Source organism: Emiliania huxleyi (assembly GCF_000372725.1).
Source record: "Emiliania huxleyi CCMP1516 chromosome Unknown EMIHUscaffold_16, whole genome shotgun sequence".
NCBI lineage: Eukaryota > Haptophyta > Isochrysidales > Noelaerhabdaceae > Emiliania > Emiliania huxleyi.
Genome location: NW_005200982.1, coordinates 210,379 through 224,567, shown reverse-complemented (window position 1 = coordinate 224,567; position 14,189 = coordinate 210,379). Strand labels below are relative to the sequence as shown.

At 65.3% G+C, this 14,189-nt stretch overlaps 2 protein-coding genes across 2 annotated transcripts; one reads left to right on the top strand and one right to left on the bottom strand.

Annotated features, from left to right (window-relative positions):
- Nucleotides 1–593: 593 nt before the first annotated feature.
- EMIHUDRAFT_434018 (FBPase) lies at nucleotides 594–2,983 on the bottom strand. The gene is made up of 9 exons (XM_005785481.1): nucleotides 2,776–2,983; nucleotides 2,514–2,612; nucleotides 2,345–2,407; nucleotides 2,042–2,189; nucleotides 1,924–1,967; nucleotides 1,678–1,789; nucleotides 1,422–1,582; nucleotides 1,244–1,351; nucleotides 594–1,084 (listed from the first exon to the last, which is right to left on the bottom strand). The coding sequence occupies exons 1-9, from the start codon at nucleotides 2,878–2,880 to the stop codon at nucleotides 878–880; spliced, it is 1,047 nt and encodes a 348-aa protein (XP_005785538.1). The 5' UTR covers nucleotides 2,881–2,983; the 3' UTR covers nucleotides 594–877.
- Nucleotides 2,984–3,575: 592 nt separating this feature from the next.
- Nucleotides 3,576–4,766, top strand: EMIHUDRAFT_63449 (thioredoxin reductase; the record flags this gene model as incomplete). The annotated part of the gene is made up of 1 exon (XM_005785480.1): nucleotides 3,576–4,766. One exon carries the CDS (start codon nucleotides 3,576–3,578, stop codon nucleotides 4,764–4,766), a length of 1,191 nt encoding a protein of 396 aa, XP_005785537.1.
- Between the last annotated feature and the right edge of the window lie 9,423 nt (nucleotides 4,767–14,189).

The window sequence follows — 14,189 nt, the reverse complement described above, 5'->3', positions numbered from 1 at the left end:
CGATATCGGAGGAGCGCCAATCGCCCGTGATGACACCCTGCGTCGGCTCGAGCGTGCACGCACCCAGCCCCTGCCGGACGAGCAGGAGCAGCTCGTATCTCCCTCGCCAGCCGCGCCGGGACATCGGAAACGTGTTTTCGGCGCGCAGCGTGGCTCTCGCTGTCGGCGGTGGGAGCACGTGCAGCGGGACTTGACGGCTTGCTAGCGTTGCCATTTTGTTGTATTCCCTCAGCACGCAGGCGCCAGCCCGATCTCGGACATCCTATGCCCACTCTTTCGGCACCTCCGAAATAAAAAACGAATAGTCTGGATGTGCGGTTGCCGACTGCACTCCAAGTGCTCCAAGTGCTCCAAGTTACAGGGGCGAGAATCAATCTTTCTCGACTGCCTTATCTCATGCTCTGACAGTGCAGGCTCTGGAAATAAAATTAAAAAGAATTCTTTGGACTTTGCGCATCGCTCCCGTCTCTCCGCTCTCGCGTCTCGGGACTCGGCCTCGACGGGACGTCGAGACGCTCGTCGTACGTCGCGGAGCTACGAGGTACGACTACGTCTACGAGCTCGACCGCCACGTGGTGCCACGTCGCGACGATGATCCCAACGCGAAAGTCACTCTGTTACAGTAAGTAGATTACAACCGCGGACCAACGATCAACGGCTCCGCTCCCCATGCCGCTCCCTCCACTCTCGCGCGCAGCAGTGCCACAGACTCACACGCCCATCCACCACACGCAGTCGTCTCACACGCAGGCAGTCGTCTCACGCGCGGCGCCCCCCGCCCCCTCACGCCTCCGTGCGGCCTCCGCGTCAGCACCGTATCCATCACACGAGAAGAGCGAGGGCGAGAAGGAGGGTGGCATCGCCCGAGCCGCTAGTATTAGTTGCCGGCCTCGTACTTGGAGAGCACGAGCTTGACGTCGCGCGGCGAGCCGAGGATGACGGGGCAGCGGTCGTGGATGCTGCCGGGCACGAGGTCGAGCATGCGCTGCACCTTGCCCTGGAAGAGGCCGGTGGAGCCGATGCCGCCCGCCGTCTCGACAATGAGCGCCATCGGGAAGCCCTCGTAGAGGACGCGCAGCTTCCCCTGCGAACGCCGCGACGGGCGGCTCGCGGGCGGAGCTGGCCTTGGAGGCCGTGAAGGCGGTGGCGGCGCGCGAGCGCAGGCAACGCGCAGTGGCGGGCGGGCGGGCGGTGTCTCTTGTGCGCGGGGCGGCGACGGGGGCGGGGGCGCGGCGGGGCGCGCCTTGGCCGACTTCTTGTCGGCCGGGTAGATGTAGATGCCGCCGTAGAGGATGGTGCGGTGCACGTCGCTCACCATCGAGCCGACGTACCGCGCCGAGTAGCCCTCCGCCTAATCTCGGACAATCTCGGGTGACCTCGGCAAACCTCGGTGAGCAGGTCGAAGGAAGCCTCCGCTCCGCCTTGAACTGCGCGACTGCGTCGAGGATGGGCGCGTCCCAGTTGCAAGAGTTGCCCTCGTTGCACGAATAGATCTTCTTGCCGCCGCCCGGCGGGATCTTGACGGCCGTGTGCGTGTGGATGAACTCGCCGAGCGACGGGTCGAGCGAGAAGCGCTCGACGCCTGCCCTCGCAGCGACGGGGGCATCACGCAAGGGAGCGTCGTGGTGCGACGCGGCGCGCAGAGCGGCGAAAGGCGCGGCGGGCAGCGGCGCGCGCCCGCGTCGTTGGACCGGAAGCAGAGCACCAGCTCGGTGGCGGCGCCGTACATGCAGTAGCCTGCCACGACGATGTCGGTGCCGGTGCGCAGAATGTCCGCCTCCGACGAGTCCTGCGGCGGAGCGCGGGCCACGGCGATGAGCGGGCGGGAGGCTGAGGGTGCGCCTCGGTGCAGTGTCGACAGTGCGAGACGCGGCGTGTGTGAGCGGGGGTCTCGGAGGGCGCATCTCGCGCGGCGTGTCGTTCCTTGGAGTCGGGGTGCAGCTTCTCGTAGACGGCAAAGATTGTGCCTGCGGGTGGAATGCCTGGCCGGGTGCCGCGGCGCCTTTCCGGGGAGCTGCTCGCGGCGGCTGGGGGAGGGCGCCGGTCGAGACGTTGCAGTCGATGTTGGAGGAGCCGTCGAGCGGGTCGAAGGCGACGCAGAAGCGGCCCGCCTTCTCCTCGGGCACGATGATGGCTTCGTCGCGCTCCTCCGACACGAGCACCGCGCAAGCGCCCGAGTTGATCAGCGCCTGAGGCGGGCGCGGGAGGGCGCGGCGTGCGCGGCGGGCGCGTGGGCGGGAGGAGAGGGGGAGCTGAGTGCGCCACGCGGACTCCCCGGCCAGCGGGTGGGTGCAGGGCCGGTGGCGCGGCCGATGCGAGCGAGCAGAGGCGGCTCCGAAAGCACCGAAACGAAGATCTCGTCGGAGAGGACGTCGAGCTTCTTCTGGTCGTCCCCAGTCGAGTTGACCTGCGACGTCGCGGCGCCACGCTGAGCTCCTTCCTCGCCCACCGGCCGCTAGCTTCGCCACGCCACCGGCGCCGGCGCTGTGCACCGCGACTAAGCGGCGTCTCACCTCGCCCGCCAGGCCAAAGAGGCCCGCGATGCCCGCCTTGGCGCACGCGCGCGAGGTGGCCTTGCACGCCAGGCCGAGCTGCGCCATGAGCACCGTCAGCTGCGCGGCAGCGGCGGGAGGAGTCAGAGGCAGAGCCACCGGGTGGCGGGCGGCGGCGGGAGCGACGGGCGGCAGGCGGGCAGTGAGTGGCTGTGGGTCGCGAGCGAGAGCCATGTGTGTGGCTGCGAGGTGCGCGTGTGCCCACGCATGCGGCTCGGCGCGCCTCTTTATCGCTCGTGTTCTCCATGAGCCAGCGGCCAAGATTCATGAAGTCTTGTTCGGCCGAGACATCTTCGACTGAGCCGCGCGTCGTTCTCGCCTCTGGCATGCTGCTGGGTCTCCGAAGGTGCAGCCTGCGGTGCGTACGCAGACCGGGGAGCTGTGATCGGCGCCAGGATCGCCGGGCGAGCCGGGCGAGGGATGGAATGGCTCACAGCCCGGCGAGGGAACCTTTTGTAAGCTACGTCTGAGGTCTCGGCATGAGCAAGAAAAAGTAAAGCGTGCGCTCATCCAAGAAAGGCAACCTGCCGCACTTGACGTACCGAGCGAAGGGCCGAGCGGAAGGAGGACGGGGAAGATGACTCAGAGGAGGACGAACCAGTGGAAATTCAGTTGTCAGATGTCACGATGCATCCGAAGGGGACCCCAGCGCCGGCATCATCCGTAGAGGCACGAGTGTTCGAAGAGAGAGTGGACCTGAGCAACAACATGACGTGTAGGCAAATGATCGGAGTGGGAGTCAGAAATGTGGTCCTTGCGCGAGGGGAGCTTGATAGACTCGAGGGGCCAGGATACGCCGCGAGGAGGACGGAGTTGCGCAAGGCGAAATTTCTTGAGCACTTACTTGATAGGGTCGATTCCGCATGGTACGGCCGGAGCTAAGAAACCACGGCGTGGGGTGGGTGAGGGCTGTGGAAAGGCTTAGAAACGGCGGCGTTTTCTTAATGCCCGCAAGCCACTGTGGGTGGGGGTGTGAATAGGAGTAACAAACCACAGATATTGCAACAGGACCCCACGATGACGATGACGCCTCGCTTCAGCCCGCTAGCTCGCCGTGGTATCATCACCGGCCCCCGCTTCACGCCAATCGTGCAGGCCTTGCCGTCTATCGTGCCCTTTGTCGCGCCCGAGGAGATTGAGCGCTCGCGCGGCCGGCGCTTTGCGGTGCGACTGGGCGCAAACGAGCTCACGTTCGGGCCCTCCGAGAAGGCCGTGCGAGCCATGGCGGAGGCATCGAGCTCGGCGTGGATGTACGGCGACCCCAAATCCTACGAGCTGCGCGCGGCCCTTGCCGACCAGCACGGAGTCGACCCGCTCAACATCGTGGTTGGTGAGGGAGTGGACGGGCTCCTGGCGTACACAGCTCACCTCCTGATTGCGCCGGGCGACGCTCTGGTCACGACCCGCGGGACCTACCCGACTTTGAACTATTTCGTAGCCGGGCGCGGAGGCCACCTGCACACTGTGCCCTACGGCGACGACGACCGGCAGGACCTGGACGCGCTGCTGGCCAAGGCGTGGGAGGTGGATGCGAAGGTGCTCTACCTCGTGAATCCGGACAACCCCAGCGGCACGTGGCACCCTGCCGAGCGCATCGAGCAGCTCGTCGAGGGCCTCCCTCCCGGCTGCCTGCTGCTCGTGGACGAGGCGTACCACGAGCTCGGCGTCGACTTCGACGCGAACGCGCACGTCGCAGTCGACGACCTGCGTGTGCTGCGCCTGCGCACCTTCTCCAAGGGGTACGGACTCGCGGGCTGCCGGATTGGGTACGCGCTCGGCGCACCGGACATCATCTCCGCGTTTGACAAGGTGCGCAACCACTTTGGCATCGGCAGGGTGAGCCAGGCGGGGGCGCTCGCCGCGCTCCAGGACCAGCCGCACCTCCACTCGCTGCGAGGGAGGGTTGCCCACGCCCGAGCCACTCTGGGGGGCATCGCGGACGAGCACGGGCTGGCAGCCTTGCCCAGCGCAACCAACTTCGTCACCATCGACTGCGGCAGGGACGGCGCCTTTGCGCGGCTCATTCTCGCCGAGCTCCTCGAGCGCGACATCTTTGTGCGCATGCCTGGGGCGGCGCCGTTGGATCGGTGCATCCGCGTATCGTGCAGCGACGACACCGACCTCGCAGTCTTCCGTGCCGCCCTCCCGGCTGCCCTCGAGGCCGCGCACTCGAAAATGTCCCCGCCAGGCGCGTGTAAAGTGTATAAAGACTAAAAGTGTGAGGAGAGGGGCGGTCCTCGTGTAAACAAATATCGACATGGAACGCAGAACCGCAGGGGGCACACACACATGGACATGGACACGTCACACACGAGTCGCGATGTTCACATGAAAAACGCGACGGACACGAGGGCTGCAAGGCGGCGCACAGTGATCAGATGTGATCAGTGTCTCGCCTTCGACGCCGGCTACGGCACCGGCTTGAGCAGCCGCGCTGCCTCGCCGTCGACGATGGGCTTCGGCCGCGCGCTCAGGGCGGCGCGGGCTCTCGCGTACCAAAAGGAGCCGACCAGGGAGAGCGCCATGCCCACGGCGGCCGAGAGCGACGTCCGCTCGCCGAGCGCGACGGCGCCATACAGGATGACGATGAGCTTGTTCGCGTTGGTGAGCACCATGAAAGTGGTCGCCGTCACGAGCTGCTGCACGCGCAGCCCGGCGTACGAGATCGCCACGCCGTTCGCGCACGAGGCGGCAACCACCCCCCACTGCCCCAGCGTGAGCCCCCACAGCACGCTGCCCAGCGCGGGCGGCTCGCCGTCCGCCGCGCCCGCGCTCCACGCCTCTCCGAACGCGACGAGGAGGACGCCGTTGATGGCGATGCCGACGGCGTTGTTCAGCAGCATCATCCCCGGCTTGGAGAGGTCGACCGGCTCCTGCGCCAGCAGGTAGCGCTGCAGGATCCGCTCGAGCACCGCAAAGACAATGTTGACGCCGATGGCGGTGAGGCCGACGCGGGAGAACTGGATGTTCGCCGCGTGGTAGATGCCGACGCCGAGGACGATGGTGAGAAGCGAAGCGATCGTCGGCCCGTCCACCTCGATGGGCACGCGGAACACGCGCTCGATGGCGAGGGTGAAGAGCGGCGCAATGTTGCGGAAGACGGCGATGGTGCCGAGAGTGTTGTGCCGCATCGCAAACATGGATGAGACGAGCATCGCGTTGAAGAGCAGCGGCACCGTGCAGCCCCAGCGCAGCGCATCGCGCAACGAGCCAATGTGTATCAGCCGCCAGCCGCACAGCGTCGTCGCAGTCGTGAAGGCCATCTGGATCACGACGAGGGTGACGGGCAGCGGCAGCGCGGTGACGGCGAGCTTGTTGAGAATGCTCATGCCCGCGGACGAAGCGAGGTAGAAGGCGGCGGAGCCGATCAGCCCCAGCGGCATTTTTGGCAGTCGGCGCAGTACCCGGGTACAGGCTGGCGCCGATGCCAGGAGCCCGCCCAAAGCTGGCAAGGTACTCCCACGCCTCTCGGGGTTTTTGTCTGGCCGAGTCAACCCGAGAGGCGTGTCTCGCCTCGTCAAGTCTGTGGGACGGCCGAGCCTCGTTTCAAGGGGCGCGTGCGTGCGTCCCCTCTCGACTACGTTTGTTCACAGCCGGCGCGCGCGCCGGCGACGAATATGCGCGACTCGCCGCCGCGGCTCCGGGCCTCCAACGGCACGACCTACGCCCAACCACCGAGAGGCGCGCCGTCACACCACTCGCACAGCCTGCAGCGCGGCGCTGCGCCAGAGCTCGAGAGGGCCCGAGAAGGGTCCCAGATCTCCAGTAGCACACAATAGCACACGTAGCCACGCATACCCAACCATCCCCTGTCACCCCAGAGCAGATCCCCCCAGGCGGTGAGGTCCTTTCTGGTGCTTGAAGCTCACCCTCGTCCCCTGCCGCAGGCCCTCGGCAGCCGTCCTGGCGCGCGCCAGGGCATGTACCGAGCGACCCCAGCCCGCTCTGGCGCGCGCGTTCGGCGCCGATTGGTGCCCTAGTCGGACCGTGCAACGGACGCGCGCTCTGCGCGCCTCACACGCACTTGCCCAGAGCTCTGCGCAGAGGCAGAGAGAGAGCGCGCCCTCCCCCCGGGCTGCTGCTGGCGCGCCACGCGCGTGCGATCCCTCTCTCGCAGTCGGTGTTCGCCGGGCGAGTTTTAGAGCTAAAATACATGTACATCACAAGACGCACACGCTGCTGTGGTCACCGACGGTCGTGTCCACATGCGCGCAATGGCGCAATGGTGGGCAGCGCCAACGCGCAGGACCATGTTTGCGCGCGACATGCACGCACGGGTGCGCAGGCAGGCGAGGCCATGCCAAAGACTGCCCTGGGAGTCGCGCGCGCGCGTCTCCAGCCGACCGGTACGGCGGCAAGAGCTTGACGGCTGTCGTGCCCGCAGCACGACAGCCGTCAAGCCGCGCAGTCGGGTGGACGCGTCGCGTCGGACTTTTTGCCACCACCTCCACGAGTCTGTCCAGTGCACCCACTGGCCAGATGCCGGGCCTCGGAGGCTGAATCGAGCGCCGAGTCAGGCCGACCTGGCACTGCTGAGGCAGGTCACGCCTGCTGGGGCGAGCCTCGGCGAGACTGCGTCAGCTGTTCCCACAGCAGGCTGGAAGTACCTCGCCAGGCCCAAAGCACAACGATTCAGGCTTGAAGAATTTTACGAAGCGAGCACGGGTCTGGCGTGCACTGGCACTGCAAAAGAATCGGAGACCGCCGGCGTGCCGTTATTTCATCTTCTGCATCTCTCTCTCTGTTGCGCGAGGCGTGAACACCGCGCCATTCGCTCTCACCTGGCAACCCTGTCTGCACGTCGCGCGCCCCGCAGCCGGGCTCACAGCCCTCTCTCGGCATCACAACCGTGTGGCGTGCTCCTGGAGTGGTCACTACCAGGGTGTCGACGAAAGGCGCGGAGTTTCAGGTCGCCGCCGGCAGGTTCCACGCGCATGCAGCGTGCTCGCCTGCCTGCCTGCACCGGCCGTCGGACTCCATGGGTGTTAGATATGTATCCAGTGTATCCAGAACTTGGGTGGATACACAGTGTATCTAGTGTATCTCAACTCTCGGAAGCTGCCTACACACGCGCCCTCTCCGGCTCTCGCTCGCTCATGCCTATCTAGGGGAGAACCAAACTAAGCCATCACAATTGCAGCCGGCGCCGCCGCGGCGAGGGCCGTGGCGGCAGGCGCCGGCGCAGGTGCCGGCGCAGGCACAAGGGCCGTCGCGCCTGCGCCGCGCCGCGCGCGATCCGGGTTCGGGTTGAAGGGCATCGGCGACGGCGATCTCAGGCGAATACCGCTTACATCGACCCCATCACCGGCGAGGAGAAGGACATGGTGTGCGAGGTCGGCAACCTCTACGGCGCACCATCCGCAGGTAACGCTTGGTGGAACAAGGTCAAGTCCATCAACAAGGCGTTTCCTGGGCTTGTTCAGTCCGAGGCGGACCCGAGCTGCTTCACCCTCACCCGCAACAGCACGAAACTCATCGTCGTCATCTACGTGGACGACTTCGGCATCTTCCACTCCGGGACCACCGCTGGCAAGGCGCTCGCGTACGAGTACATCGAGCACTTCAACAAGCACGTCGGCAAGCCGCTCAAGGTCCACGAGGGAAAGGTGCACGAGTTCCTCGGGCTCACCATCACCAAGACGCAGACCGGTTTCAAGCTGTCTGCCAGCAAGTACATCGACATCCGCAGGTAACGCTTGGTGGAACCACGTCAAGTCCATCAACAAGGCGTTTCCTGGGCTCGTTCAGTCCGTGTTGAAGACCGACGACCGCGCAGCCGTCTAGTCTACGGCCACACACACACACATAGTGTCCTTACCACCCCTGGACTGCATCTGCGCAGTTTCGTACCGCTGCGGCGCGGTTTTGCAAAAACCGTTCTGCAGCGGCGCGGTTTTGCCCTTCACCCGCAGCCTGGATTGATAGTCATTGTGGGTGTGGGGGCCGCGGGCCAGGACTTTTGTTTGAACAAAGTTTTGACAGTACATTTCTGTCGGGCCTTGGAACAGCTTGTGAGTGGTCACTGAAGACCTTCACAGTTGGTAGCGGCGGGGCAACGATCCCCGGGACATTACGACAACATGTCGTCGACGGACAAGCTGGTGATTCCGGCCTACAAACAGAGCTCCGAGCGGGAGTTCAACGAGTGGTTCCGCAACCTGCGGACCGCGGCGAAGCAACACAAGTACCTCCTCGACATCATCGAGGTGGGCACCATCCGGCCGGGCGCGGAGCGCGAGGCCGAGGCGGTCGCGCTGCACGTGCGCTACAAGAACATCGGCACTGCGGACGGCCTCATCCCGGCCATCATCGACAAGTACTTCGGGGACCTGGCGGTGACTCTGTCGCGCCAACTCTACGGTGCGCTGCAGAACGCCGTCAAGGACGACGACACGCTGGCCGAGATGTTGGCGGACGAGGACGCCGACCACTACGACGACATCAAGAAGGGCATCGCGGCGATCAAGTCGCTCATCGAGTCGGAGGACACGAACTCCAAGAACGTGCGCACGAAGGCGCTGCGCGCGGATCTCGAGAAGGCGTACTCCCCCGACGCTCTCAAGGACCTCACGTCCGCGAGCCTCGCCAAGTTCAAGTGTTGAAGACCGACGACCGCGCAGCCGTCTAGTCTACGGCCACACACACACACATAGTGTCCTTACCACCCCTGGACTGCATCTGCGCAGTTTCGTACCGCTGCGGCGCGGTTTTGCAAAAACCGTTCTGCAGCGGCGCGGTTTTGCCCTTCACCCGCAGCCTGGATTGATAGTCATTGTGGGTGTGGGGGCCGCGGGCCAGGACTTTTGTTTGAACAAAGTTTTGACAGTACATTTCTGTCGGGCCTTGGAACAGCTTGTGAGTGGTCACTGAAGACCTTCACAGTTGGTGGCGGCGGGGCAACGATCCCCGGGACATTACGACAACATGTCGTCGACGGACAAGCTGGTGATTCCGGCCTACAAACAGGGCTCCGAGCGGGAGTTCAACGAGTGGTCCCGCAACCTGCGGACCGCGGCGAAGCAACACAAGTACCTCCTCGACATCATCGAGGTGGGCACCATCCGGCCGGGCGCGGAGCGCGAGGCCGAGGCGGTCGCGCTGCACGTGCGCTACAAGAACATCGGCACTGCGGACGGCCTCATCCCGGCCATTATCGACAAGTACTTCGGGGACCTGGCGGTGACTCTGTCGCGCCAACTCTACGGTGCGCTGCAGAACGCCGTCAAGGACGACGACACGCTGGCCGAGATGTTGGCGGACGAGGGCGCCGACCACTACGACGACATCAAGAAGGGCATCGCGGCGATCAAGTCGCTCATCGAGTCGGAGGACACGAACTCCAAGAACGTGCGCACGAAGGCGCTGCGCGCGGATCTCGAGAAGGCGTACTCCCCCGACGCTCTCAAGGACCTCACGTCCGCGAGCCTCGCCAAGTTCAAGACGGGCATCGAGCTGGCGAACAAGTTCCTCAAGGGCTCCCAGTGGCACCTCCCCGACGAGGTGATCGAGGAATACATCCTCGACGCGATCGCCGCCAAGGGGGCCACGCTCGGCGCAAACATGCGCGTGCAGATCGGCATGCAGCGCCAACTCGCCGCGCAAGCGGGCAAGACGTACGGCCTCAAGGCGTCCACGCTCGCGATGCAGGGCATCCTCGACCAAGACAACGCGGACCGCGCCAACGAGGCCAAGGCGGCTGCGCAGGCGGCGTTCGAGGCGGAGGTTGCCTCGCAAGGCGCGCTCAAGGAGAAGCTCGCGGCCGCCGAGTCCCAGGTCGCCGCTCTCCAGGCGCAGATCAACTCCGACAAGGGCGGCGGGGACCGCGGCGGCCGCGGAGCCGGTGGGCGCAAGCCGTGCCCCCACTGCGGCGGATTGCACGGCGGCAAGTGCATCGGCGACCTCGTCTGCAAGGGGGTCCCTGTCGCCAAGGTGCTCGAGGAGCTCCCCGACCGCATCGACCCCGAGACGAAGGTGCGCATGGCCCAGTCCTCGTACAAGAAGGTGTGCGCCAAGCACCCCGGACGCACCCTCCCGCACAACCCCTTCGCCAAGAAGTCGGACTCCACCGCGGCCGACCACGAGGAGGTGCGGGCGGCGCTGGCCGACTCTGTCACCCGCACGTTCGACCCGGACGGCATCGTCGGCGGCTTTGTCGCTGGCGTCGGCACCGACCAGGTCGAGGACACCTTCCCCGACTCCAACCCCACCGACACGCCCGCCATCCTCAAGGCCAAGACGGCGGCGCGCAATGCGGCGGAGGCGCGGGCGCGCGGCGGGCTGTGGGTCAAGTTCACCTCGTTCGTCACCGCGCTGCCTCGCCCGTACATCGGCGCTTCCATCCTACTCGTCCTGCTCGCGTGCCTCATCCCGGTCTACATGGGCTCGCCTGCCTCGATCGGCACGCCTGTGGCCGACGCCGTGGACGAGCCCTCGAACATGGGCGTGATTGTCGAGTCCGTCACCGCACTACCCCTCGAGCTGTCCACCGGGCCGGCGATTGGCTCAGGTGGCGGAGCAGAGTACGCCATCGAGGAGGACCCGCTCCAGCCGATCTACCGCAAGGTCGCGGGCGACATGTTCCGCGCAGTGAATGACATCGACGTGCCCAAGACGGTCCCGCTCGTCCTCTCGTACACGTGCATCATGCTCGCCATGTACGTGGCGCGCATGGACGCAATGCAGGCACACGCGCTTGTCGGGCATGTCAAGGTCGTCGACGCGTACGACACGACCGCCGGTGTGAACATGCCGGGATCGTATGCTGCTGGCGTCGACTCCAAGGCCGGCATGAACATGTTCCCGACGCCCGACTACTTCCCTCACGGGTGGCGCGAGCCCGAGAAGCCCATCTACATCCGCTGCGCAAACAACGACTACCTCAAGGCGAAGGGCGTCGGCACCGCGTACGCCTTCGCGCTGGCTGACCCGACCAAGCCGCAGGACACGAAGGTTGTGAACACCGAGTGGGTGAACGCGCTGTACGCGCCCGGACTCGCCATGCCTCTCGTCAGCGTCAAGGAGTGCAAGGCGCAGAACATTGTGGTCCGCTTCGACCTCTGCCCACCACGCTTCAACTACCCCTCCGGGCAGACCATCTACTTCGGGGAGGACTTCAACATCCACCTGATGCCGCTCGGCGCATCCGTCGGCGCCAACGCCGCCAAGGCCATCGTGCGCGGCAAGCCGGGGCGGCGCCCGACGGATGGCACATTCTGGCGGCACGCCCTGTGCATCTCCGGCAACGCGCTAAAGGACCTCAGCAAGATCGCGGACGGCGTGCCAGACCTCTCCAAGATGGACCGCAACGAGGGCCTCGACGACGCCGCGCTGCAGGCGAACGCCAAGTACCACGCGCGGCGCAGCACCGGCCGGCCACTGGCCACTCGCTTCGGGGGCTCGTCGCACTACGACCTCTGGTCGCCCAAGGGTGTGGTAGGCGTCGATGGGCACCGCTACGCACTCATGGTCGTCGACGAGCACACCAGCACCATCACGCCGTACATCCTGCAGACCAAGGGACAGACGCCTGCCTACCTGCGCAAGTACTTCGCCGAGAACGAGGGAAAGGACGGCCACACGTTCCGCGGAGGAGTTGCGTTCTGCGACAACGAGGTCGTCCTCAACTCCAGCGCCGTGCGCGAGCTCTGCCTCAAGTACGGCATCACCCTCCGCAACAGCTGCCCCTACGAGCCGTGGCAGAATGGGGCGTGCGAGCGTGCAAACGCTACCTGCGGCAGGATCGTGCGGGAGATGATGGCGCGCGCAGGGGGGCATGGCGCCGCCCAGCTCTACCAGTACTGGGGCTACGCCTGGGTGTACGCGGCCACCATCGCCAACGCCACCTTCGCCGTGCGCGACACCGGCAAGTCAGCGTACGTGTTGAAGACCGACGACCGCGCAGCCGTCTAGTCTACGGCCACACACACACACATAGTGTCCTTACCACCCCTGGACTGCATCTGCGCAGTTTCGTACCGCTGCGGCGCGGTTTTGCAAAAACCGTTCTGCAGCGGCGCGGTTTTGCCCTTCACCCGCAGCCTGGATTGATAGTCATTGTGGGTGTGGGGGCCGCGGGCCAGGACTTTTGTTTGAACAAAGTTTTGACAGTACATTTCTGTCGGGCCTTGGAACAGCTTGTGAGTGGTCACTGAAGACCTTCACAGTTGGTGGCGGCGGGGCAACGATCCCCGGGACATTACGACAACATGTCGTCGACGGACAAGCTGGTGATTCCGGCCTACAAACAGAGCTCCGAGCGGGAGTTCAACGAGTGGTTCCGCAACCTGCGGACCGCGGCGAAGCAACACAAGTACCTCCTCGACATCATCGAGGTGGGCACCATCCGGCCGGGCGCGGAGCGCGAGGCCGAGGCGGTCGCGCTGCACGTGCGCTACAAGAACATCGGCACTGCGGACGGCCTCATCCCGGCCATGATCGACAAGTTCTTCAAGGACCTGTCGGTGACTCTGTCGCGCCAACTCTACGGTGCGCTGCAGAACGCCGTCAAGGACGACGACACGCTCGCCGTGCAGGCAGCCTGTGCCTTTTGGTGTACCCCGTTTGTACCGCGTCCTGTGCCCCCGAGTTCATTTAATAATACACCCAAACCTCCTTGCCAAACGCCCAGCGCGCCGAGCGCGCCTCTTCTTCGGCGGATCTCTTCGACGGATCTATAGTGGATCCAACTCACTGCACTGTCGGCTACGTCGCTCAAGCTCGCCTACGTGACTGATGCCACGCGCCTGCGCCTCTTTGTGTGGAAGCTGCACAACGCCGTCAGTGGCTCGATCGAGCGCTCCGAGGAGTGGTACAAGGCGACGGACTCGATCAACACTTCGCGCTACTGGCCCAACGTGTACTCGACGCTCCACCGCGCGGGCGCGCACTCGGGCGCCGTCTCCGCCGCGCGGATCGCCGGCATCCTCGACGTGCTCGACTCGGCCGTCAAGCTCAGCCTGCTGCGGCCGTCCATCCTCGCGCTTCAGCCGGGGCAGGCGGCCGAACTGGCCGAGATCGCCGCGCCGCTCGTCGACGAGCTCGACCAGGCCCTCCTCGGCACGGGCTTCCTCGCGGAGGCTTACGGCTGGTCCGGCCGCGTCGACGACAAACCGCCCGACGTCGATTTTGCGGAGAAGCGCGGCGCTTTCATGCGCGACCAGCACTTCACGCTCGCGTGAGCCAGATCTTTCCAGTTTCCTCTTTGCCTCTTTGCTCTTTTCGCTTTCTCTCTCGTCCTGGAAATGCTACATCGGATGAGGGATGTACTACCTACATGTATACGGAACAAGTTTTGCTCCCTCCGCGACGAGTCTCGAGTCTGTGTCGACAAGAGAACAGACCGGGGCGGCTAGAGAGCGTCCATGGCCGTGTTTCCACCGATATTGTTCACGCGCCGGTGGATACCCCGCAGCCACATACTCGTCTGCGTAGAGAGAGATGGCGCGCTTGCGGCAATGCAGCAATGCATGCCGCCCCAATGCGCCCCCTCGCGCCGGGTGCCGCCCCCGGGCCCTCCGGCGCCCAACCGGCGTGGAGCCCACAACGTCGCCAACTCACCACTAGTCGCTCTACAACTCGCCCCCGCCCATGAAACTCTCACACTCTAACCCCCAGCACCCTACGGACCCCCAGAACCAC

What these genes read in the sequence shown, in the direction of transcription:
- EMIHUDRAFT_434018 (XM_005785481.1), bottom strand. Translation starts at nt 2,880, where the DNA reads ATGCCAGAGGCGAGAACGACGCGCGGCTCAGTCGAAGATGTCTCGGCC. An exon ending in AGAACACGAGCGATAAAGAG is followed by an intron (nt 2,613 to 2,775) that starts GCGCGCCGAGCC and finishes GCTGCCGCGCAG; the next exon opens with CTGACGGTGCTCATGGCGCA. An exon ending in CCGACGAGATCTTCGTTTCG is followed by an intron (nt 2,190 to 2,344) that starts GTGCTTTCGGAG and finishes CGCCCGCCTCAG; the next exon opens with GCGCTGATCAACTCGGGCGC.